Source organism: Cynocephalus volans, chromosome 9 (genome assembly GCF_027409185.1).
Source record: "Cynocephalus volans isolate mCynVol1 chromosome 9, mCynVol1.pri, whole genome shotgun sequence".
In the NCBI taxonomy this organism is placed as follows: Eukaryota; Metazoa; Chordata; class Mammalia; order Dermoptera; family Cynocephalidae; genus Cynocephalus; species Cynocephalus volans.
The window spans coordinates 95,815,271-95,840,463 of NC_084468.1; the positions used below are offsets into that span (position 1 = coordinate 95,815,271).

Consider the following 25,193-nt stretch of genomic DNA (forward strand, 5'->3'; position numbering starts at 1 on the left):
CTTGATAGGCCAAGATAGCGGTACAACAGGTGCTAGTGTTAGGAGCGCTGATGCCAGAAGGAAGATGTGAATCGGATGTTAGTTTTTATCCAGAGGGATTTGGTTGGGGCCTATGGCAGAAGCCGAATGGGAAACACAGACTGTTTGGATTTTGGTCACAACTATGGAAAGGTTACATACATGCAGACCCATTGAAAAACAACTTTTGGCTGTATGTCTGGCCTTGCAACAAATAGAAGGCTTAACGACTGACCTGCCAGTGGAGGTGCGTACCCCACTGCTGGAAGGAGGATGGATTAAGGACCCATTCTTAAAACCAAAGAGTGCATGTGCCCAAATAAGCACTGTAAAAATGGCCTGTGTATTTATAGCCAAGGTGTTCATATAACACCAGCCCGTTGTTTCAAGAAGTGCATACTTTATTGGGACCAGTCACATATCTGGATCCAGGTCCCATTCCAAAGATCACGGATATCGCTCCACCTGACCTACAAGTAAAGAGGGACAGGGCACTCTTCCACCTGATGCCTGGCACACTGATGGTAGCAGCTGGAGAAATCCACCCACCTGGCGTTCCTCTGCCATCCAGTTGGATTCATGTTATCTGGTCTGAAGAAGGAAATAGAGGAGCCAGTGGGCTGAGCTTAGAGTGGTGAGGATCATGCTGACCCACAAGCCAATGCTGCTCAGTCTAGCCACCGACAGCTGGGCTGTTTGGAAAGGCTTGACTGCCTGGATGCTGCAACAGCGCCATGAAAATTGGACTATGCTTAGAAAACTGTTTATGGGGATTCAAGCTATACAGAGACCTGTGGGAAGTGCGTACACAGCCGACAGTTCAGGTGTCTGTATGGCGTGTGTCGGCTTACTCACTGACTACCCTGCCAGGCAACCTCAAGGCTGATGCCCTCGCCAGGGCCCAAGTTGTTCTGCTGGAGGACTTGTTAACACCTTTGAATGTGGCAGATCGGGTTCACCATAAGTCTGGCCATCAAGGGCCAAAGACAACTTGGGAAGTAGTAAAAAGGCTTTTTTTTACCAATTAAATTCAGATTTGCAGGCTCCCAACAAGGACTATCTGCAATGCCTACTACGGCGGTGCCCATTGAGACATTGGGGCACATCACACAATCTACCCACTTAGTCACCAGATGGCAAGTAGGTTATGTTTGGCCCTTACGAACGTATATCTGGAAAGACATATGTTGGGAAAATAGAATAGTTTGGTCAGGGCCCTCGCCTAGGGTCCTGTTGGGTGTGGTTTAGCACATCCATTGCAAGCAAAGTGTGTGCGTGCGTGTGTGTGTGTGTGTGTGTGTGTGGAGTTAGTGCACATGCGTGCCAATGTATCTTTTTAGTTTTGTTGCTATTCTTGTGTCCTTCAGAGAGAGAGAGAAAGAGAGAGAAGTAGAGGAGTTTTAGTGAAGCAGGCAGGCGGGTGTCTGCATCAGGCATCCGCCCGGCACAGCCATGCTTTCCAACCTGTGGCTTCCAAAGAACTTTTGGCCAGTTACCTAGCTCATAGACATGTGTGAAGGGGTCTGGTGACCCAGCCTGGCATAATGAAGGGTTTGTGACGCAGTCTGTGAATGGGCTTGAGGGGTCTGGGAGCTCCAGACCCAGCCCTAGCTCAACAATTGGCCCACTCGGCAGGATTACTGGCAGGTAAAAGAGCCTGACAAGTGGCGTGGTTGTGGAGCTAGACAATTGGCGTCACGAACAGGATAAGTAGCTCTGCAACTGGCGATGTTACAGGATTATAGACATTAGTCGTGGCTCCACAACATATAACTGGAAATACATTTTTAACATGTGCCGACACTACAACTGGACTTATTCAGGCCTTTGTCTTTAAAAGGGCAAATCAGGCCATCACTATAAAAGGACTCACAAAATTAGAGAATATGTATGGGACTCCAATCCAAATTGACAGTGACCAAAAAACCCACTTCAGTAGACATGCTGTGCAAGGGTGGGCTGAAGCCCATGACATATTATGGACTTTTCATCTTCCTTATAATCCCATGGCTGCAGGTCTCAACGAGACGACAAATGGCATAATTAAGACCACCCTAAAGCCTTTATCACCAGACAGAACCCTAAAAGGATGGTCCCCTCGCTTGACGGAAGCCATCAGACTGATAAATGCTGCCCCCACCATCGAACGCATGTCTGCTTATGACCAGTTGGCTGAGCATACACTGATCCCTAGCGCTTTAAAAGTACAAATACAAGGAGGAGGTTTCAGGCCACTTCAAGGGGATGAGGGGCTTGTTCTGCAATTGCTACAAGACCTCCCACCTGGGGAAACTTTAGTAAATTGTAAGTTAAAATGGGATCCCTCTCCCACCTGGCTTGCTACTCTATCCTACAGGCATGTGGCCTTACCTCTGGCATCATGCTCAGCCCTTCTTTTTATTAAGGAGAGGGCCCAACTTTGACCCATGTGACTTCTCCATGTTCTCCATGCCAGAGAAGAGAAGCCCCTGTTTATAGCATGCTTCCTCCTATTGATAGTCAGGGGCCAGAATACGTGGTGTAGCCCACCCAGGAAAGGCCAAGACCGGGGGTGGTATTGGCACACGGTGACCAAACTGCAACTGTTACTGTCAAATGAAGACTCACCTTACCTAACACCTTTGCAACCTTTATCACATCGCCCTTAGCTTCCTCATTTTTGAGTCCCTGCCTACAACGTTGGGAAATGCCTTTCTGTCCTGGCCGCCACTTTGCTGTAGTGCACAGCTGCTCTGACTGTTGGGTGTGCGGATTGCTGCCGGAGCCAGTGCTGAGGGGATGCCCTGGAAGGTGTGGCCCTTCAACAAGAGGAGATGGGAACTCTGGGTGGGGATGATGACTGTAGAGAGCAAAGACCCACTGTGCCGTCTGAACACTGCATGGAGCCCTCTCTGTTATCTGAATATGACACTAAACAGTATGTGTTCTCAATAGTAGGCACTGCACCAGTGACTCCAAGACACCCCCTGCCTATCACATTTGGGATCACGTATGGGAAGGCTTTGTGCAGAACATGGGATGTTAGGCTCGGTAGCCCCTTTTTGTATTGAAAGGATGAATCATATCTGACACACATGAACACACGTGGTAATTACCACCCCCCACCCCACCACCCCTGCCTCTCATACACCAGGTATTGGACACTGAATGAACTGGGAAGGAAAACAAGACATTTAGAGCAGGCACCTTTTGGAACCCCAAAATGGCATGTTTTCTTCCCAGTTGTCAGACATCATTACAAAATTGGAAGTCCAGGCATTGGCCAAATTTACTGCCACTGCCCTGAATGACTCCTGCCAGATGATGCCATTTTCTTATTAAATCAAGAAATAGCACAAATGAGAAAAGTGGTGTCACAAAACAGAACGCGCCCCCCCCCCCCCCAAGAATATTTTATTTTTTTTGCCTTTTTTCTGTTGGCTGGCTGGTTCAGGGATCCAAACTCAAGACCTTGGTGTTATAAAGCTGTGCTCTAACTGAGCTAGCCTTTAGACTTTAGATATATTAACTGCTGCTCATAGGACATATGCTTTGATTGGACAAGAATGTTGTACCTACATTCCTTTCTGAGGCTAATGTAACTGATTTTTCACATACGAGAGAGGCCACTGATCATGTAGTTCATCTTTGCTTTGCAGATGCTTTTACTAGACGGCTTCTTTCCCTGCGAAATGGGGAACTGTAGTTCTTAGTATATTCCTCTGCTGAATAGGGATATTATGCTCCTGTTGTTGCTTGTATTGCTGTTGCAGGATAGGGATACAAGTCACCACCTGATATCTGGCCCTAGGATCACTGCAGAAGATTGGCAGATAAAAATGTGTGGGCCACACAAAAGATGTCAGGGGGTGAACAGGACTGATGTCATCTTGTGCCCTGCATGCCACGCGGACTCCTGTTTAACCCTATTCCTTTGTTTCACTGACCACTTATAGATTAATTTTAGGGCAAGCTAACAGGAACACAGGGTTTAGGGACTACATGACTTATCACAACTCCTGGCATGAGCTAGTCTGACCAAAATCATCACAAGCTTCCTGCTTCACAGATCACAGGAAACTTATTTTTCTTAAACTATTTCTTTGAAGTTATGCAGTATAAGTCTTACCTAAAAACCAGAGATTCTCATCTGTGTAGACGTCTGATTCTTTGCTGTGTGCAACCTTCCCTGTATGTAAGTTACCTTTTTAATAAAAATCATTGCATGGATTTGCCTGACGCGTTCTTTGGTCTGAGAATTCCTTCTGTTTGGAGGGTATCATATTCTAACCCACTCTTCACACATAGGGCTGGGGCAGGGGATATACAAGGTGAGCCTGGAGTATCTTGCAGTGCTGGAAAGTAAGAAAGTGCTCAAAAATCAAAAGGATGGGCATGTCAAAGGGAGCCAACCTGACAGAACTCCTAATGGCCATGCTGGAACAATTTGAGGAACAAAATATTACCCAAAATATAAAATAAATATACATGAGTCCACCCTGATATATAATAACTGAATTAATAAATTGGGGGGTAGAGGGAAGACAAGTCTTTCTTACAGAAGAATTCCAAGTACTATACATAGCTATTTCCTCTTCCAGGAGGTTGAATGTAATCCTGCGCCTCTCCCACCTCCCACAGACTGGAGGGTTACTGGCTTCCAGAGAACACAAATAAGTAAAGGGAAAAATACTGAAATAACTTTACAGGAGAGACATTACCTAAAGTTTCCAAAGTTAATACAACATCAAGTTGATAGCATGCAACTCCCAATACCGTGTAATGAGTAGGACCCTTCACCTCTCTGGTATTCTTCCTAAAATCCATTACCCCAGTCTAATCATGAGGAAAACATCAGACAAACCCAAACTGAGGAACATTCTACAAAACACCTGACTGGGACTCCTCAAAACTGTCAAGGTTATAAAAACAAGACTGAGGAATCACGGCTAATAAGACATGACTAATGCAATATATTATCCTAGAGTGGATCTGGAGAAGAAAAAGGGCATTAATGGAAAACCTCATACAATCTGAAGAATAAAGTTGAATTTAGTTAACAGTAATTACTAATGTTGGTTCCTTAGCTTCTGACAAATGTCTCATGGTTATGTAAAATGTTAACACTGGGGGAACGGGGTGAGGAGTATATAGGAACTCTATATGATCTTTGCAAATTTTTTATAAATCTAAAATTATTCCAAGGTAAGTTTATTTTTTAAAAATCTGAACATACAAAAACTGTTTCTACTTTTTTATAACTTATGGCCATGAATTATTTTATAAAGACATTCTTGAGTTTGTCCTCTTGAGAAAGCCAATGCTGCTAAGAAAATCCACGAATTCATTATAAGCTTAGTTACCTGGTCAAACATTTATTTCAATAATAAATATTGATAAAGATTACATATTGGTGATGTCTTACAAAACTTGCTACAGAAGTTTGAAATAAAGTATTAAAGGTTCCAAACATTTAAATTGGAGCCTAGTTTGCTCACTTAGCCACAAAACAGACACTTGCTGTTTAAAAGAGGACACATCTAGTAGAACAGTTGTCACCATCTCAAGTGTGGGAAGATATTAGGTTCCTACCAATGACACATATTCAAAGTTAGGAATGTAGCCCTTTCTCTAGAACATATTTTTCCTTCTGTCCAGTTCTGCCTGTAATGAATCACTTCTCCTTGTGCTGTCTTTCCCTGACTTTCCAAGCACTTTATCTTCATAACTTTGGCTAGAGGTTACCAAAGGATATATATGGAAGTCTCCAATTCTTGGGATCCTGGGCTAGGGAAAGTCAACAGCTAGTGGTAAAGAAAGACCAGTATAGGAACACAGCTGAGCATTTTAAGGGGCTGAAAAGTTTTCAACATTCACAGACATTTTCAGAGGCAGCTGAAATTTTCTGGGATGTGCTCTTAAACATCTGTTCATAATTTTCATTGTAAATAAGAGATATACAAAGGTACTTCTTTGTAGCTTGCCTTTTCTATCCCTTTTCACTCCACAGTTTGTTTTTTGACTTAAAAAGCAAAAAACAAACAAAAAACAACCCAAAACAAAACAAAAACTATACCAAGAACAATTTTTATTAAGGCCACAATTGGTAAATGGTCAGTCCTTTAAAAATATCCTAGACTGTACAATGAGGAACAAGTGCTGGGGAATTTAAACATCAAAGCATAACAGCATATAGTGCTCTGATCAGTTATGTTAAACACCTTTTCACTTGTCTAATGATATTGTTTTCTCCAATTTAGGCAAAGATTGTAACAAAAGATGACATTTGTCATATGAGTGGATCATAAAATGGGATTTGGCTGTGCTTCTGAATCTTGTTCACATCGCCTTCTAGGCATATTACATAATACTTAGATCTCCTGGGCTTACTCCCTAAGAGGTTGCCAGCTGATGGTTCCGATTTTACAAGCGAAACAGACATGGAAATCTTGTCCTTATAACTAATCCTAATAGAAGTGTGACATTCATATGCTCAACTGGCTACAGAGAAACAACATATTATGTGAGAAAAAATCAAGTCAGATCCTTCCAGGCATAAACGTGTACTTAAAATTTCACAGTAAACAAACAATACTTCTAAGTGAAGATTTTCCCATATTTCGTAATAAGATAATGTTGAACAGACCTTCTAATGAATGTTATATTTGATCTCTTTTTCTGTAAATGTGGTTGTGAAAACTGAGTTACATATTCTTCTCTTCAAAATTTCTCCCTTTAACAAGCACCTGTTTTTGAGATTTGGTCAAGATAACCCGGCACACTGAGGCGGTGCCGCGCAGGAGGATTCCCAGCAAGGCAGGCACGCTCGCCTCACCGTCTCTCCCACTCTGCTTTTTACTTTGAGGTTTTAACATCAAAATATAAAGTCTTGTAAGGTCTTAAAATAATCCTTTCACAAAAATAAGACAACATTATGCTGTACAAGCATTAGTTCTTTGTCAAAGGTTATGTTCTGTCCTCATCTGTCACCAGCTGTTAGCATCTTCTTTAAAGATCAGTCTTTTCTTCATAGCGACACCAGCATGCAGCTCGTTGGCTGTCCAGGTATGGTTTACAGCCTAAATGTATAACACTGTCAAACAAGAGCTCCACCGTTGTTTCACACGCTGCAAAGTAAGAAAATAGAATTACTGCTGGGGAACTGCAAAGCATCAGTCTCTCTTCACCTATATTACATGTTACAGCACAGTGTCAAGCACATCCCTCGTGAGTGCTCATATGTAAGTTGGGTGAAAGTCACCCCAAACCCTCTCAAACCAGGAGCATATATAGATATATCTATAGATATATCTATAGATATATCTATATATCAGCTTTAGTCTCTACCATGTATCTTATATTTTCTTTGCATTTAACTGTTCAACCCAATATTTTGTAGTAGACAAGTAACAGTCTTTATCAACAGCACTGACCAGTTAATCAGTGTTAACTTTCCTTTTATCTGAAAAATATAATCAATAATAGAGATGCCTGATAACACTCTTAAATTTGCTTTTTGAGGAAAGATGTTTTAGGTGCAGAAGAAATAAAGTTTAAAAACAAAAACCTCAAAACATTTCATTATGGCCAATGGTTTCTAAGAACTGATCACACATCACTTAAGATGCTTAAAGTAAATGGAACTCAGTCTCTTCCTTTGATCAATATTCCAGTTTGGCTTGGGAGTTGGAGGTGGGGGCACAGGAATCAAAAATGTTTTTCAAGGCTGGCCAGTTAGCTCAGTTGGTTAGAATGCAGCCCTATAGCACCACAGTCACAGGTTTGGATCCTTGTACTGGCCACCCACCAAGAAAAAGTTTTTCCCCAGTACAGCTATTTTTTTTTTAATTAAAAAAAATTTTTTTAAAAGTAATCAATTTGCTTTTTTCTTTTTTTTTTTTAAAAGATGACCGGTAAGGGGATCTTAACCCTTGACTTGGTGTTGTCAGCACCACGCTCAGCCAGTGAGCGAACCGGCCATCCCTATATGGGATCCGAACCCGGGGCCTTGGTGTTATCAGCACCGCACTCTCCCGAGTGAGCCACGGGCCGGCCCTGCTTTTCTTATTCTAAGAAACCTGAAAGACCCAGGTGAGATTATCTTAACATGTTACACTTAAGGAGATGTAGCATAGAGTAGCTTTTAGTTGTACAAGTACTTTCAGTTTCAAACCTTTGTGTTAAGGAAGAAACTTTTCATTATTAAGTTTTATTATTTTCAAAATTCTGCAAAAAACTGTGCCATTAAGGAAAACAACCAACCACAGAAGTGTAGAGGCTATGACTATTAAATAGGAGACTGCATGAAAGCTGGTCTCATCATTTAGCCACATTATTATGTCCTTCTTAGATCAGAAAACAGGAAATACGTCCACCTGTGCTTCACCTGTACAACTAGTTTACCTTAGCCAAACACATGCCCGGGGATATAGAGGCTGTGAATTCAAGCTTCGTCTGGAACAGAGATTTCTTCCTTGACGGTTATTATTAGGATTTCAGAATCAGTCCTATAATATGAGACTATTTGGGGAACACTGCAGTAGACAAAGCAGAGGTTTTAGAGTCAGAAAGTCTAAAGGATAAGTATATAACTTTGGGCAAGTTACTTCTTTCTGAACCTCAGTTTCTTCTCTTGAAAAGTGGGGATAACACCACATACTTCTTTGAGTTTTTGTGAGCATCAAATGAAAACATGAATGAAGTATCTAGCACAGTATCTTATGGTGCTTAAAGATGTTAGCTTTCCTCTGTGCCTTCTCATTGCTCTTCTTCTGATTTCAGTGTATGGACCACTCTCTGGCTTGACAGTAGAGAAACCTTATAACTACTAGTATTTAAATAGTGATTTGTATTTCCATAAATGTTTCATTTTCTCTCCATGACAACTCTAGGAGGTAGGTACTATCATTCTTCCCATTTTAAAAATGAGGACACTGAAGTGACTTTTCCCTTTGCTGATCTTGGTTTGTATCCCTCCATTATGATAAATCAGTCGTGGGTACAACTACTAGCTGAGTACTGTGAGTTCTCCTAGTGAATCACTGAACCTGGGTGTGGTTTGGGGGACCCTCCCAACACAGTTATGCAGGAAGACAGAGTTAAGACTCAAATCTTCTAGAACTTCCTTCTTCAAATCCTGTGTGCTATATTCTTTTTTGTTTGTTTTTTAATTTATTATTATTTTTTAACATTCTAAGATGTTGTGGTGTTACGGGGCAGGGGGATACGGTGGGAGCAGGAGGATGGGGGGCAGGGTCAAGGACATCAGCACCCCCCTCATTCTGGCAGGGGAGCCCAGGAGGCTTCTGGCAGTAGCTTGGTCATGGCTGGGTTGGATATGGCCTTTGGGGGGGGCGGGGGGGGAGCATGGCTGAGGCCCTCAGTGCCCCACCGCTCCAGCTCCAGAACACAGGGTGCTTCTGGCAGTGGCTCTGTGGTTATCACTGGGGCGGATGTGGACACTGGGGGGCGGGGGCTGAGGCCTTCGGCCCCCCCCACCACCCTGGCTCAGGAGCCCGGGATGCTTCCAGTGGCAGCTTGGTCGTCGTGGCTGGGCTGGATGCGGACATTGTTGTGGCGTGGCTGAGGCCCTCAGGCCCCTCCCCAGTGGCTCCGGAGCCTGAGGTGCAAACAGCAGCAGCCTGGATGCGGATGTCAGGGGGGTGTGGCTGAGGCCTTCAGCTCCCTGACCCCTGCCCTGCCTTGGGAGCCTAGGGTGCTTCTGGCAGCAGCTTGGTGGTCACTGCTGGGCTGCATGTGGACATTGGTGGTGGTGGGGGGGAGATGCGTGGCCCTCTACTGCCCCAGCTTAGGAGCCTGGGGCACTTCTGGTGGTTGTTGCTGGGCTGAATGCAGACATTGGGGGGGCATGGCAGAGACCCTTGGCCCTCCCCTGACCTAGGAGCCTGGAGTTCTTCTGGTCCTTCTAGGTTTTATAGGTGTTCTTTGGTGGTGTTAGACCTTTACTGTTAATATCAGAACTTTGATCTGTGGGTTTTTTGTCTTTTCTTCAGTTCTGTGTTGGATTACTAGCTACACCCACCACTTAAACTCCGCACTGGAGCTAATTTGTTGCCCTCTGGTTACTTCTAAAATGGGGGAACTTCCTTTGGGGACCAGCACTTGAGCTCTGTGGTTGAGCTAAATTGCTGCTTTGCTGCTGATTCTCTCGGGAAAGCTTTTTGTGCAGCTCAGGTTTTAATTGTTGACCTTGTAAACACTTCCAGGTCTTGTGAGTTCTGGTACATGTGGGTTGTGTGGAAACTCTAGTCTAGGCCTGAGTCTTTTCAGCAAACTGCACCTCCTGCAGTTCTATATTCCTGACCAGTCTCCACTGAGTGGGCCTGTGCTGTCTGGAAAGCACATCAGCTGTCCATGCTATGCCCCACTGTTCCCCCAGTGGGCCTATCTCCCCCATCCCCTGCACTCCAAACACTTCCCATGGGACCGTACATGTGCCGGTCCCTTGTGATGATTCACTGGCCTTTCAGTGGTTCCTTTTTTCAGTTGTCTGTGGTCCCTCTTTCCTATGTGGGTCCACGGGAACCCTGTTAGTGGTCTTCCTGGCCTCTTTCTCCCCTGTAGCTTCCAAGCAACTTCATACAAAGGGCACAGCAATGGCTTTTGCCAGCTCTTGCTCCATGTGCTCACCAGGGCTAGCCTTGAAGTGGTGAAGGCTTGAAATGGTTGGAGTGGTCCTTTCTTTTTCTCATCATGGCTTCTTCTGCCTTCATGAACTCCATACGTTTCTCCTCCTCTTCCCCTGATCTCTAGCGGCTCCAGCTTGGAAGTCATTGCTTTTTAATAGTTGTGAGACCATCTATTCTGCCATCTTGATCAGAAGTCTCCAGTGTGCTATACTCTTAAATTCACTGTTGCTATGGTCTGAATGTCTGTGCCCTCCAAAATTCCTATTTGAAATCCTAACCTCCAAGGTGATGGAATTAGGAGTTGAGGCCTTTGGGAGGTGATTAGGTCACAAGGGTGAAGCCCTCATGAATGGGATTAGTGCCCTTATAAAAGAGGCTCCAGAGAGCCGCCTAGGCCCTTCCACCATGTGAGGACACAGCTAGAATGTGCCATCTGTGAAGCAGGAAGTTGGCCCTCACCAGACAATGAAACTGCTGGTGCTTTGATCTTATACTTTCTAGCATCTAGAACTGAGAGAAATAAAGCTCTGGATGATGACTAGAGACATACTCCAGGGCAGAAGGTGGATGAATTCTTTCCTCTCTCCTCACACACTCTTCTCCTAGATTTCCTAACACTTCTTGTTCCTATGACTATAAGTCATTTTAGATTACAAATTTATTAGCTCCTCACTTGAGAAAATTAAAGAGGCTGTATCACAATAGATAATATATATATGAAAGACCCCTACTGGTAAATCCTATACAAAATATAAAGCATTCAATAAAACTTTTAAAACCGCACTCATCACCTACCCACTGGATCATCCTTACCCTGAACGTGCTGAGTCAGTCCTAGTGTTTTCTGTACATCTCGGCAGATCTTGGAGAGGCAATGCTGAAACTCCTCATCACAGTCGTTCTTGCTTTTACCACAGGTCTCATAGCATCTGTCATGTTGGTTGCAGCACTTTGTTAGGGAAGGGATGCCAATGTTAAGCTGCAAGAGGCATTTGGATAGATTGTCAACGAAATGCAAAACTCCTCTGCTCAAGTCCTGCACTCAAGTAGACTTAATAGAAATAAATGACAATAACTGCCCTCTCTGTAATTCCAAAACCTATTTCTGCCTACAAATGTTTCCCATAAGTCTCTCCATAACTCTTATCCACACCTACCCATCTCATTCCATCTCAGCCATGCCTCACTGCTCCCTGTTTTGCACAGTTATCTGCCAGTAACAAACAAAACTCCCAATTACCCCAAATTAAAAACGTAGTTTTAAAAACGGAAAGATAAGGCATTGAAAGATTTCTCCAGGGGCTAGGCAAGTATGATCTGTGGATATTTCCAAGTGTTTTGTGTCTCTCTCTCCCCAAATAAAATGTACTTTATGTGAAATGTTGCAGAAAACTTCTAAGCTCCTATAACTCAATTTTGGTTTCTATTTTTTAATCTTTAAGTATTTATCCATTCTCCAAAGATAGATACCATTACTTTGAATGTATAATTTACCTTTAGTTATTTTAAATAACTTTTTTTGTGTGTGTGACTGGTCAGTACAGGGATCCAAACCCTTGACTTTGGTGTTATAACACTGTGCTCTAACCAACTAAGCTAACCAGCCAGCCCTATTTTAAATAACTTTTAACACAAAACCCTTGTGATTAGGAATCAGTCTCATAAACATTTTTTTCCCATAATACTCCCCTACAAGAACCACACAGCTATCCCATTTAGCTTTGTTTTAATGTAGAAAACGTGCTTTATCTATACTTTCCCCCCAAGCAGTGTTACTTCTGTACCCCAAACTTTTCAACTGTTTATGACATAGGGAAATACCATTTAAATGGTATATTAACATCTACAAGATTTCAAAATAAAACATTAATTTTACACCATTTAGTTTTGTTAGGAGTTATGTTTGCCATAAAAGAATGTAATAAACCATATCACTACTGCAACAAGCAAAATTATTTGTGAACCTGAGAGCACATTGATAATCTTGTATTATCTAAAGTATTAAACAACCTACTAGTCATAAAACTTATCAAATACAAAACAATACTTACATGAACACCAAACAGGGGAGAGCCACATCCATTTGGTGGGGAGGGTTTAAAACCATAACGTGGGAGAGGCTTAGATCCTATAAAATATAAATGGTATCATAATAAGTTTTCAAATACAACAGAAATAAAATACATACTAAAAAAAGTCCACAATGTGCTAGACTAGCCTTGAAAATATTTAATACTTATTTGGATGCTGACATAGTGAATATGTATTTTGATGAGCACGCAAATTAAGAATGCTAACTTGTCTATCTAATTATTTTTATTTCTCCTGTGGTGAAGAATGTGGAATATATACAAATGTGCACACATACACATATACAGCAATTCATAAAATATTATTTATAAGTCTATGCCATACAAAACATATAAAAGATTATTCTGGACTCCGGAGATTTCAGAGGTTATATGCCAGATTGGGTTTATATGCATGAAAGGCAAATGCACACTGTTTTCCTGTACATCCTAACAGTTATATTTTTAGGTTAAAACCTATAAGGCAAGAACTGTATCTTCCCAACCTTTTGCAAATGCTCCATTGCACACAAACCTCAATAAACATTAATTAGCCAGTTTACTCAGCAAGAGTCTAAAGCTAAAGACAAGGTCGTCCAATGATCATTTCATAAGCTTAATACCACCACGAGATATTACAGGACCACATATTCTGTCCCCCACTCCAGCCAACCATTTCACAAATGTACTTTTTGCCAGCAAAGGAAAAAGGCCAGGAGGATATTTGGGAAACTATATTACTCCAGCTATACTATTACTCCCTAATAGCACCAATGGTTCAGTGCCAAGGAGAAAGATGACATCATCAAAGCAATTTTAAATTTTGGAGGGAACTTCAGTAATATCTCATTGCATGTAATATGGAAATCACTTTAACATACTGGATAATCCTGTACTGTCCCTCTGAATATTTCCCATAATCCTCCTACATCAAGAAATAACCACTGTGTAATGACACCAATTGTTAAAATGTTCTTTCGTCTGCCTTCTGATAAATTCTACCTGTAAACAATCCTCTGCCCCTTGGGGAAACACAAAAATAGCATCCCATTGTTGGATACTTTGGACAGACACAAAGTATTTCACCAACTTTCATTCAACCAACTTTTTTTTTTTTTGTCTTTTTTTGTGACCGGTAAGGGGATCGCAACCCTTGGCTTGGTGTCGTCCGCACAGCGCTCAGCCAGTGAGCGCACCAGCCATCCCTATATAGGATCCGAACCCACGGCGGGAGCGCCGCTGTGCTCCCAGCACCGCACTCTCCCGAGTGCACCACAGGGTCGGCCCTCAACCAACATTTATTGCTAGGCGACTTAAATAAAGATAAGGTTACCCTAAAAAATAAAGTGAGAGAAGAAAAAAGCAACTCTTTCAGTAATCAGCGATCAACATAAGTAACCCACTCAAAGTAATAACTGAAAACGATTTAAGTGAGTTGCTAAGAGGTTCCATGTTCAATTGAGGTGATCAAGCACAGCCTCAAGCCTCATGAAGATTAAAAGCTATAGTCTGCTCACTCATTCTGAGGAACAATGTGTACAAAAGGGAATGGTTAAGATGAGTCTAGAAAAGAGGAGGCCGATGACAGAACTTGGTCTTGTTTCTCCAGCACTGTCAAAGAAGCGCTGTTTCTGGGCCCTAGGAAAATGAAAGATGCCTCAGGCCATCACAGACAAGTCATTGTGGTCCTTCAACTCTTATGTCCTGATTTTAGTCCTTTATTTATAAGAAAGCTGTTTATGATTTAGCTTCCCACTTACAAGGGCCTGCAGAGGGAGGACATACTAACCATTTGGATATCTAATATGCATCTCACACTTAAGATGTACCTTCTGACATTCATCCCAAACCTGCTCCATCCACAATTCCCTCTTCTTTGTTAATGGCAACTCCATCCTTCCAGATGCTCAGAGCAAAAATCTTAGCTATTATTGACTCTTACTTCCTTATACCCCACATTCAACTCAACAGCAAGCATATCCTGTTGATTATGCCTTCAAAATATTCAGAATCTAAGTACTTCTCATCACCTCCACTACTACCATCCTGCTCCAAGCCACCATGGATTATTGCCATAAACTCCTACCTAGTCTCCCCACTTTTGTTCCCCAACCCCACATCAGCTCCAACATAGTCCAATCTCAACACTGAACCTGAGTAATCCTATTAAAACATACATTAGATGAAGTCTCTCTCCTGCTCAAATCCCCTCCAATGGCTTCTCATCTTATTCAGAATAAAAACTAAAGTCTGTAAAGCCTGTAAGACCCTAAATAATCTGGCCTTTCCGTGACTTCTCTGACCTCTTCTCCTTACTATTCTCTTTTCCTTTCTTCCTCACTCCATTCCATCACATCTGACCTCTTTGCTGTACCAGATACTCCAGGTCTGCTCCTGCTTCAGGGCCTTTGACCCTGCTGTTCCTCTATGTGGATGCTCTTCCTCTTGATATCTACATAGTTGTTCCTTCACTGCTATGGTCTGAATGTCTGTGTCTCCCCAAAACTCATATGTTGAAACCTAATCACCAATGTGATAGTATTAGCAGGTAGGACCATTAGGGGTGATTAGGGTATAAGGCTGGAGTCCTCATGGCTGGGATTAGTGCCCTTACAAAAGAGGCCCAGAGAGCTGCCTAGCCCCTCCCGCCATATAAGGACACAGTGAGAAGGTGTTATTCTATACCAGGAAGTGGCCCCTCACCAGACACTATTCAGTGTCTGCCAGCACCTTGATCTTGGACTTCCCAGACTCCAGAACTGTGAGGAATAAATTTCTATTGTTTAAAAGCCATCCAGTTATGGCATTCCATTATGGAAGCCTGAACAGACTTTAAGTCATTCACATTCTCAGCAATGTCTTCCAACAGACTATATCACTAATCTAATTTTTTGTTTATTATCTGTCTTCCTATACTAAAATGTAAACTCCTGAGGGCTGGAATTTTTGTCTGTTTTGTATCTCCAATGCCTATGGTTAGGTTCTCAAGAAACTACTTTCCATGGCAGTTATAATACTCAATATAAATTAATAAACTGGTATTGCAGTTTGCCACTTCAGTCTCTTTTGAGTTTGGTGAGCATTCATCAGCCTCCCAATACCGACCACTTCTAGTTCGTTACATCTCTTTAAAATGTGGCAGCCCAAACTGAACATCATTAGGTATGATGGGCCTGTTTACCTTTTGAGCTGGATAAAGTATGCATATTAACACAGTCTAAGATAATTAGCATATGTTTCAGCTGTGTCTTAGTGCTAACATACATCAGACAGCAGTAAAAAATCATCAGTTCTTTCTAATGCACTTTTTAATATCTACTGCTAGAGGCTCAGCATTTTGGCAATTTAATTTTTGAGCCTAAACACAAGATTCTAAAATTCTACCTTGTTAGTTTTAGTTCATCATCCAGGATTATTCAGCAGATTTTAAATCTAGAGCTATTCACCCAGTGTTGCCTATATTCATAAACCTGAGACACAGACATTACACAGGACAGAGGTCAACAACACCATGCTATAGATAAACCCTCTTCATAAGAAGCCATGAAGTTATTAACCCAACCCTTTGGGTAGACCACTCAACCAGTTCTGACTTCACCTAAATCAAGTTTTATCCAGTCTACATTTCTCATGGGAATATCATAAAAATTACACATTTTATCCATGGTTTTCTTTGTCCTACCACACTAGAAACCCAGAGACAGAGAGAGGCTGGATCAGCATTATATTCTTGGGGAACCCACTCTAGTTCCTTAAGCTTCATCATGAAACTCTTCTTAGGATTTTTAACAATCAACTGTTTAAAATGTTTAGAAACTTATTGAGAGATATATATTAAGTCAAACTGTTAATCTGACAAAAGTAAATACACGATAGAATGTTCAAAAGCTTGGAAATGAAAAATAATGCATTTACTATACATATATTTCAGGTTAACAATTGGACTCAATGCTTTAAATTTAAAAGTATATCACCTAAAAAGGTGTCTGGAGGTTGAAGAAATAATATTGGGCATATTATTTGAAAATGTAACTAACATATTGTTTAACCTATATTTCCATGTTTTTGGACACCTTATACATTCCCCCACCCATCTGTCGGTCTCCAGATTTCTGGCTCCTCTCCCTCTTCCATGAGGATCAAAGATTACCACCTTCAGACAACTAATATGGGCCTAGAGTTTTAAAAGCACATGGGTTTCTAATATCCAATATCCTCGATCTCAAGTGATATTTTTTAATTTAACCCAGGATATTCCCTCAATATTCATACAACAGAAGAACTTCTATTTTTCCTTCTCCTTATATTTTATCTATAGCCATAGACCTTTCTTTGATCTCAAGTCTATAAAAACACTTCTTGACATTTTGATGATGTGTAATGATAATGATACATACATACGTGTGAGTGTATTAACATATATACATTTTCTCATTTCATTAAAGATAATTACCTTTAAATGGGAGAATGATCAGAAGCAAATGAAATCAGGGAAAGAAAAAACAGAAAAACCATGCTCACTATAGGAGAACAAAGAAGAACAGAGACAGTACAGAGAGTCAACTGGCAAAAAAGAAAATGGGGGCCTGAGATGGAGGAGGTTGCTGTCTCAAATAGGGTTATTACTTATACTAGTCCTAAGGAGAGAAGTTGAGAAAATCAAGTAATAAAGAACCAGAATCTACTGTACATGAGACATTGGATAACTCCATGAAATCAATGCTGGTAAAATTGGCAAAGGGGGCGTGTACGTTTAGTTTTTTGGTTCCTTTTGAAGCAACCTGCTAATGTCACTTCCTCAGAGAGGCCTTTCTGGCTCACCCCATCTAAAATAGCATCTCCTCCCTCCCACAACCCATGGTTGGCTATATTTTTCTTTCTAGTATTTATCAAATTAACATAACATTGGTCGGTATGTATGAGGACAGGAACTTTGTCTTGCTCACCTAGAAAATGCCTGGCACATAGTGGACACCCAAACAACGGACCAGATGAAAAAAATGGGAAACAGTCCTTCCTGAAATTAAAATATTCTTTATCCACAGCAACACTGGAAACTTGGAAGTAACTAGTTTTTCAAAACATTTAAAGTGTTTTGAATTTCTAAATTCACCTTTAAATGGAAATATATATAGTTGTTTATTAAAATTAAGTTGATTCAGATGCCAAAATTACAAATGTATTAATATTTCAAATTTTGTTATAAATGGTGTTATAAGCTGAACATTAAAAAAAAATCAGCATTTTTACTGCTGCCAGTTTTTTATAAAAGATGCAAAAACTCATAACAGAAGCAACAAAATTAGAGTCAAACCAAAATACCACGACACATTGGGGCTACTGTCTCTTAAAATTTGTAAGCAAATACAGAAAGCTAAGGAAAAAATGAGATGAGAGGAAGAATTAAAAACAAACAAACAACCCCTCCCCCAATCTACCATGTACAACTGCATGGAAAGACTATTCATTGATTTTTGTTTTTGACTTAATAACTCCTTCTCTTGATGTCTTGTTTCATCATTTGTTTAGATAGCTGAATTCTTTTTTTTTTTTTAAACTATGCAAAAGATTTTCATAGACATTTCACCAAACAAGATATGTGAATGGCTAATAAGCCCATGAAAAAATGCTTGGTATCATTAGTCATTAGGACAGTGCAAATTAAAAACACAATGAGATTACTACTGCACATCCACTAGAATGACTATTTTTTAAAAAAGCAACAAGTGTTGGCAAAGATGCGGAAAAACTACCACCTTCACACATTACCCATGCAAGTGTAAAATGGTACAGCCACTCTGGGAAACCATTTGGCTGTTTCTCACAGAGTTAAACATAAACTTATTATATGACCCAGTAATTTTGCTCTTAGGAATTGACCCAAGAGAGATGAAAACATATGTCCACAGAAAGCAGCATTATTCATAATAGTCAAAAACTGGAAACAATCCAAATATCCATCAACTGGTAAGTGGATGTACAAAATATAGTATGTCTACACAGCAAGAAAAATGAATATACTATTCATAAATACTACAGCACAGATTGACCTCAAAAACATCATGATAGATGAAAGAAGCCAGACACAAAAAGTACATACTATATGGTTCTGTTTATATGAAATTTCAGAACAGGCAAAATTATAGAGACAAAAAACAAATCATTAGTTGCCTAAGACTGAGATAAGAGCAGAGATTAACTGCAGACAGGCACAAAGGAACTTTTCGGAGTTACGGAACTGTTTTAAAATGGAACTGTAGTGATGATTGCATTTATCTATAATTTCACTGAACATCATTCAGTTGTACAATTAGAATGGGTACATTTTAGGGTATGTAAACTATACCTCAAAACTGTCTAAAAAATGTGAAGTTAATTTTATTTACAATAAGCCTGCAATGTCTGCTTCCTCACACTGTCTCTTCCTATCATATATGTTAATAGAAACAGACATGTCATATAAGCAGCTTGTTATAATGAGATAGCTTTTTTCCCCTACCTCAAGGAAAGAAAATGGAGAAAGTCTCAGAAAAATCTCTTTAGTTACTTGAGGCCCAATATTTTCTCATTATTCTTTGTTCTACCTGGGAATGATTAGGTCTAGAGAAAACAGGGGTCATGTCTTCCTCTCCAACTCCATTCTCAGTAACTTTGCACATATGGATGCTTAATTTATGTAGGCCAACTTATCTGGCATGTAGACTACATGAGCTTTGGACTTTTGAAACTTTTAGTAACTAAATGAATCAAAATATCATTGTATTCTCTGAGGCTTCAGTCATACAGCTGAATTCTAAAGATTTTTCTGGATTGAGACAAAATTAGTTATTTTCTATATATTTTTTCTAAATTTGATGTAAATACTTCCAAATATACCAATTCTTTTTACCTGAAAGAATATAAAGCAGATGAGAAGCATAAGGGGAAGGCTGTAGGGCCACACACTGATCTTACCACTGTGTTTTGTAGGAAGCACAATGGTGGAATCCCAACCCTCATCTTTAAACACTCGAGATTCTAAATTCATGATCATTAATCTCCACGGGGCCCTTATGTTACTATACTCTTCTGGTTTGTTCATTTTCCTATTTTCCTCAAATCTCCAACATCTCTATTTCTATAACCTCTCTCAGCTGACAACGTTGACTCCTACTTCACTGAGAAAACTGAGGCAATCGGAAGTGAACTTGAAGGTCTACCCACCTTACCGGCATCTATGCTCATATCCTCCACCTTCGTTCCTATTAACAGGAATAATGTTATAATGTTATCTGTTCTTGGCCAACTTCTCTATTTATGTACTAGAACCCACCCCTTTCAGTTACCTTAAGGATATGACTCCAATAATTCTCTCTCTTTTCTCCCTCATCAGTGTTTTACACTATACCAAATCATTCTCAAAATCATACAAATATGCTATTATTTTTCCTAATGCCTGAAAACTGTTCTTTCTATGGTCTTCCCCATTTTCATTTAATGGCAACTCCATCCTTCCAGTTGTTCAGGTAAAACCACCAATCGTATTTTTAACTCTACTCATATTCTACTTCAAGCCATCAGCAAATCCTTTAGGTTCTTCCTTCAAAATACATCCAAAATCCAACCACTTCTTACCACCTCTACCACTACCAACCTGGACAAAACCACTACCATCTTTTGTCTGGACTCCTGCATGCATCGCCCTGGTTCCATTCTTTCTAGCCCACCCCCCTGACCTTTTTTATTCTCAGCACAACAGCCAGAGGGATCCTGTGAGAACATACATCACTGAATAAATTAATGACATTCACAATTTTAAAAACACTTTTATAAGCAATTTTGCTTTCTATTTTTCAAAGGAAATTGGGACGTTTTCTTCCTCAAATTTTCTCTGCTGTCAGGGAGAAAAAAGAAGAAAAAAACAGCAACTATCAAATTTGTTCCCCTAAATAACTTTAAACTTTCAATAAAGCCTTTTTCTCACCCAATGGAGGATGGCCAAAAGTAAGGGAGCAAGGCTGTATAACACCAGTCCCTTAGGTAAAGCAAGGATAGTTGAACGCAACAAGTCTGTGCCCCTTAATCTGACCACCCTCTCCTTACCATTAACTTTCTTTCTTTTTAAAAAGCTCCCTTGATCTCTTCATTGCAACTAAAAAACACTCCTTAACCACCATACACCCTAGCTTTGGGATTTGTCTATTTCTGTTTGATTCTAATTTGGTCATTTGTATTTCAAAATATAGGAAAGGTTGAAGCATTGTTCCAGGGAGACTTAAGTAACAGAAAATAAAAGAACTATTCTCGTGAGTTGAAATTATCAGCATGGTGACTTGGAACCTTAAGTCTACTAAAGAGACTACTTACTAAGATACAAAAGGATTTTTCACTGAAGCATACCATTTCTTAAATTCTCAAATTCATTTGTGTTTTTTATACTGGAGATCTTGCTCTAAGCTCCAAATGGTAAATTTTGTGAGGCTTGCAGAAGATGAAAAAGATTAAGTAAGAGGAAACATTAAAACACTCTTTCAGTAGGAATAGTATCCACTCAACTTCAGAGATATTTTAAACGCAAATAAACTCAAGAACTCAGTACTCATAATAAACGTATGAAGACTACTCCTTCCAAGTCTTCCCTGACTCTGTAAATGGCAATGCACCCTTCTTTTGGCTCAGGCCAAAACCTGTGGCGTCATCCTTTCTCCTCAGGTCCTTTGCACTTGCTGTTCCTTCTGCTTGGAATGCTCATCCCCCAAATTACCTTTACCAGTGTCACCTTTACCACTTTCACATTTCTTCTAGAATATTCTATCAGTGAGGTCTTCCCTCAATAACCTACTCAAAAGAGTAAATTGCCTCCAACACCGCCACTGCTGGCTTCTCTCCTTCACTATTCTCAAAGCACAGGCATACTACAGACCTACATATACACCATATTTAGCTTACTTTACTTGTTTATTACTTTACTGACTGACTGTCTCTCGCTACCAGAACATAAGCTCCATGGACAAGGATTTTGTCTGGTTTGTTCACTGCTGAATCTTCAATGGGTAGAGCAACACCTGACATATAGTCAAGAGTCAAATATTTGTATAATGAATGGGAATGACTAAGTAAAACTACAGTATTTGCCTAAGGAAAGGCAACCATTTAATCCTTAAATTATTCACTTATATTCCTCCTAACAAGCTCTACAAGGACAAAAACATTCTTCCTGTGGCAAACAAGTGGTAAGATTTAGGCATAAATTTCAGAAGTAATGAAATATGAAACTACCTGTTCAGTACTTTATAGCATTCAAGATACAGCTCATTCGTTACCTCTATTAACATAAAGCCAGAAATTATTTTAAGAATTACAGGCAGCAGGTGACATCACAGTTTTACACGATATAGGTTCCTTTTAAGTTCACCTATACACACAATCAGGTTCCACGTTAAAGTCATCGGGTTCCTTATTATTTTCAGCTGCCAGCATTAACGACACCCAGATCTTGCCTAATCTTATTGGAAACATGATCTCCCAAGTGTTATCTTATTTTGAATTTCCGAACAGAAACCCAAGCAGTTTTTCTGAACTATTAAAATATTTAAGCATTCGAAAAAGTGCTTCAACGAACCATCTCTGCCTGATATACTGAGTTTATTACTAGTCGCATTGCTACCAAACAAGTTCTTAGATTCAAACAGAATTAATGTTTCAAAAATGTGAAAAGAGTAAATGAAAACAATTACATTAATATTAACCAACAATGAGGAGGAGTGGTGACTGACATTCAAGGAAAGAAAACTGTCAAGTGTTGGTAGATTATTTTCTAGAAGAGTTATCAGAACTCTTTCTCGACAATCAAGTATACCAAAAGTCTGTACAAAGTTCACAATTTATTTTCTATAGCTTTGCAGAAAAACAATTGATACTGACTCTTGAGGAAAATTAATATGGCGTGATTTCAAAATTTGTGGTTTGCCTGCATGTTCAGCTAATTTATAAGCGCTAAAATAGAGCTAAAATCAGCCTGTTCCACTCCACTTCCACGATTTGTATGTTAGTAAGTTCTTAGGCAACTTCGTGCAACTGCAAAAAAAAAAAAAAAAAAAAAAAAGAAGTAATTCAAAAGCAATGAAAACAATGCACTCAGACGACCTTTCTCGTTCTAACAATAGCAGTGCGAATTTATACCCAGGTTGCTCAATCACAAGAACTGCAAGAATTCCAGCAGTGGTTAGGTTCTTCCACAGCAAAGGACACCGTCAAGGTCTGCCCTGTATCCGTCACTCTCACACATCCACGACCTCCGTCATCCCAATTCCCCTGAAAGCCCGGGCCTCACTGGGCCTGGGTGCCCTCTCACCGTCGTTGCACTTATACTGGCAGAGTCCGTCCTCGCCTCCCAGGAGGTCCAAGGCGGCGTTCAGGTACGTGTCTATCTTGTGGACTCCGTTCCGGATGGTCTTCAGGGTGGCCCTCCAGTCGGTGGTCTGGGCCTGCTCCTGGCACTTGACAGCGGCCGCCAGGAGGAGGAGCAGGAGGGCGAGCGCGGGCCGCCGGAGCAGGGCCATACGCGCAGCGCCGGGCCCCACGGGTCCCGGATCCGCAGCGGCGGGCGCGCCCCCACCGAGCCCCCGGGCGCCCTAGGCAGCGGCGAGAGTCCCGGGTTCGGCGGCCGCCACCGGCTCCATGCCCACGCCTTCTTCCCGGCTGGCTGGCCCGCCCGGCCTCGCAGCAGCCGCGAGGAGGTGGCGCGGAGGTGGAGACGCACAGCCGGGCGCGACCCCCTACCTGGGCCGGCGGCCGTCCCTATGCGCCTGCGCAGAGCGTGGCGCGTCAGAAGCGCGCGGGGGAAGGGGAGCGCGGGGCGGGGCGGTACCACGCCCACGTGGTCGTCTGGCGCGCTCCCGAGGCCCTCCGCCCAGACTCACTTGAGGTTACCTGAGCCGGCCTTAAAAAAATACTCATTCCTCGGCCCCATCCCCCGGGAGCCTAAGTAAATTGGTTCAGGGGTATCGGTGTTTAAAAAAAAAACTCTCCCGTGGTTGTACAGGGCAGCCAGAGTGCAGGACGGACCCCAGTGGTTTATCCTGACCTGTCAGGGTTCATCCCCGCCACCCCGACGTTTTGGGGGGTGTGGGCAACTTCGGACAATTGAGCCTCTTGCAGAGAGCGCTGCGAAGGCCCAGCTGGGGTTTCGGATTGAAAACGTGATTCTGCGCAGCCTTTAACACCAAGGTCACGGGTTCAGATCCCAGTAGCGGCCAGCCACAAAAAAAAAAAAAAAAAAAAAATCCAAGAAAAGAAAACGTGATTCTGTCGTAGACGTGGGCGACTCTGGATCTCATCTTGCATTGCCCAGGTTCGCTTTCTCCAGTCTGGCCCCGATTCTAAAGACCCGCAGTGGCCGCTGTTGGGGGAGCGGTGATGGATCTGGGGGATGTCATCCCAAGGCTATGGCGGTGCTTGACTTTTTAACCAGGATGAGCTAGATGCTGGTTTGGACTCTCTGGAAGAAAAATGGTTTGACAGTAAAAACCACAAATTTCCTTCCCTGGTTTGCAAATAAATGCGGTAAAAAATCGTAATCAAGGAAATTATCGTTTTTCTACTAAGATATTTTGTAACTGAATAGTTCTAGTGACGTTTCCCTGTATTTTTCATCCCCAGCGCTGTGCAGTATCCATAAATAACGATTGCGGTATTTTTTACCAGAGCTACAAATATCTGGTTATCTTAGTATCCCAGCAGTTTTCAAGAATTTTATGGTATGATTTAGGGCAGTGTTCAAAGTGTTGGGAATAGATACGTCCTTTCTATGAGAATTACCAATATATTTTAGTTTGGCTATTTGTGTTTGTTACAAACCTCATGGGTTTATAATAAATGTGCGTGTAGAGTTCATAAAAATTACATACCTCTTCAGAGAGTGCTTACTATGTGCCAGGCACTTCGGTTCATGATCTCGCACATTCACAACACCGTTTTACAGAGGTGCAGCCCTTGGGCAAGTAAGAAAGAGAGAAAAGCCTCCCTCCCTCCTGCAGGCTGGCTTAGTGGATACCCTGCCGGACTTTAGTCTACAGTCAGACCCTCAGCCAGGCATCCTGGGCTGTGATCAACTCCTACCACAGTGGAGGAAGGGGAGGAATGTTCCTGGAAGGTATTATCTTTGTTACAGTGAAGGAGTCAGAGGTGAGAAATCACATGACAGTATCCAGTCAAACCAAGGCCTCTATCTGTCCTCACAAGATGCCAAAGATTTTTTTAGATTAATTAATTATTTAATTAATTTTTGGTGGCTTAAACAAAAGGCATTCATTTCCTAGAGTTCTGGAGGCTGGGAATTATGAGATCAGGGTGCCAGCATGGTCAGATTCCTGCTTAGGGCTCTCTTCCCAGCTTGCAGATGGCTGTCTTCTCGCTATGTCCAGCTATAACAAGTGTTGTTACACTGAATTCATGTAATATATGTGATCCAGAAAATGGTCCACGCCTGTTTAATATA

At 41.4% G+C, this 25,193-nt stretch overlaps 2 protein-coding genes across 2 annotated transcripts in view; one reads left to right on the forward strand and one right to left on the reverse strand.

Annotated features, from left to right (window-relative positions):
* Positions 1 to 6,065: 6,065 nt before the first annotated feature.
* PLA2G12A (phospholipase A2 group XIIA) lies at positions 6,066 to 23,499 on the reverse strand. Its single transcript, XM_063107276.1, has 4 exons — positions 23,049 to 23,499; positions 12,698 to 12,774; positions 11,460 to 11,625; positions 6,066 to 7,124 (listed from the first exon to the last, which is right to left on the reverse strand). Exons 1-4 carry the CDS (start codon positions 23,254 to 23,256, stop codon positions 7,006 to 7,008), a joined length of 570 nt encoding a protein of 189 aa, XP_062963346.1. The 5' UTR covers positions 23,257 to 23,499; the 3' UTR covers positions 6,066 to 7,005.
* The window catches only part of GAR1 (GAR1 ribonucleoprotein), a 90,111-nt gene continuing 87,843 nt past the window's right edge, over positions 22,926 to 25,193 (forward strand). The window contains exon 1 of the mRNA XM_063107274.1: positions 22,926 to 23,112. The gene's annotated coding sequence lies outside the window, so the exon portion shown is untranslated. The remainder of the gene's footprint in view (positions 23,113 to 25,193) is intronic.

Excerpts from the sequence above, each read along its gene's own strand:
- PLA2G12A (XM_063107276.1), bottom strand. The coding sequence starts at position 23,256 with ATGGCCCTGCTCCGGCGGCCCGCGCTCGCCCTCCTGCTCCTCCTCCTG. Across the intron at positions 11,626-12,697 it reads CTCCCCTGTTTGGTGTTCAT|CTTAACATTGGCATCCCTTC; the intron begins GTAAGTATTGTT and ends TGCCTCTTGCAG. Across the intron at positions 7,125-11,459 it reads ACTGACTCAGCACGTTCAGG|CGTGTGAAACAACGGTGGAG; the intron begins GTAAGGATGATC and ends CTTACTTTGCAG.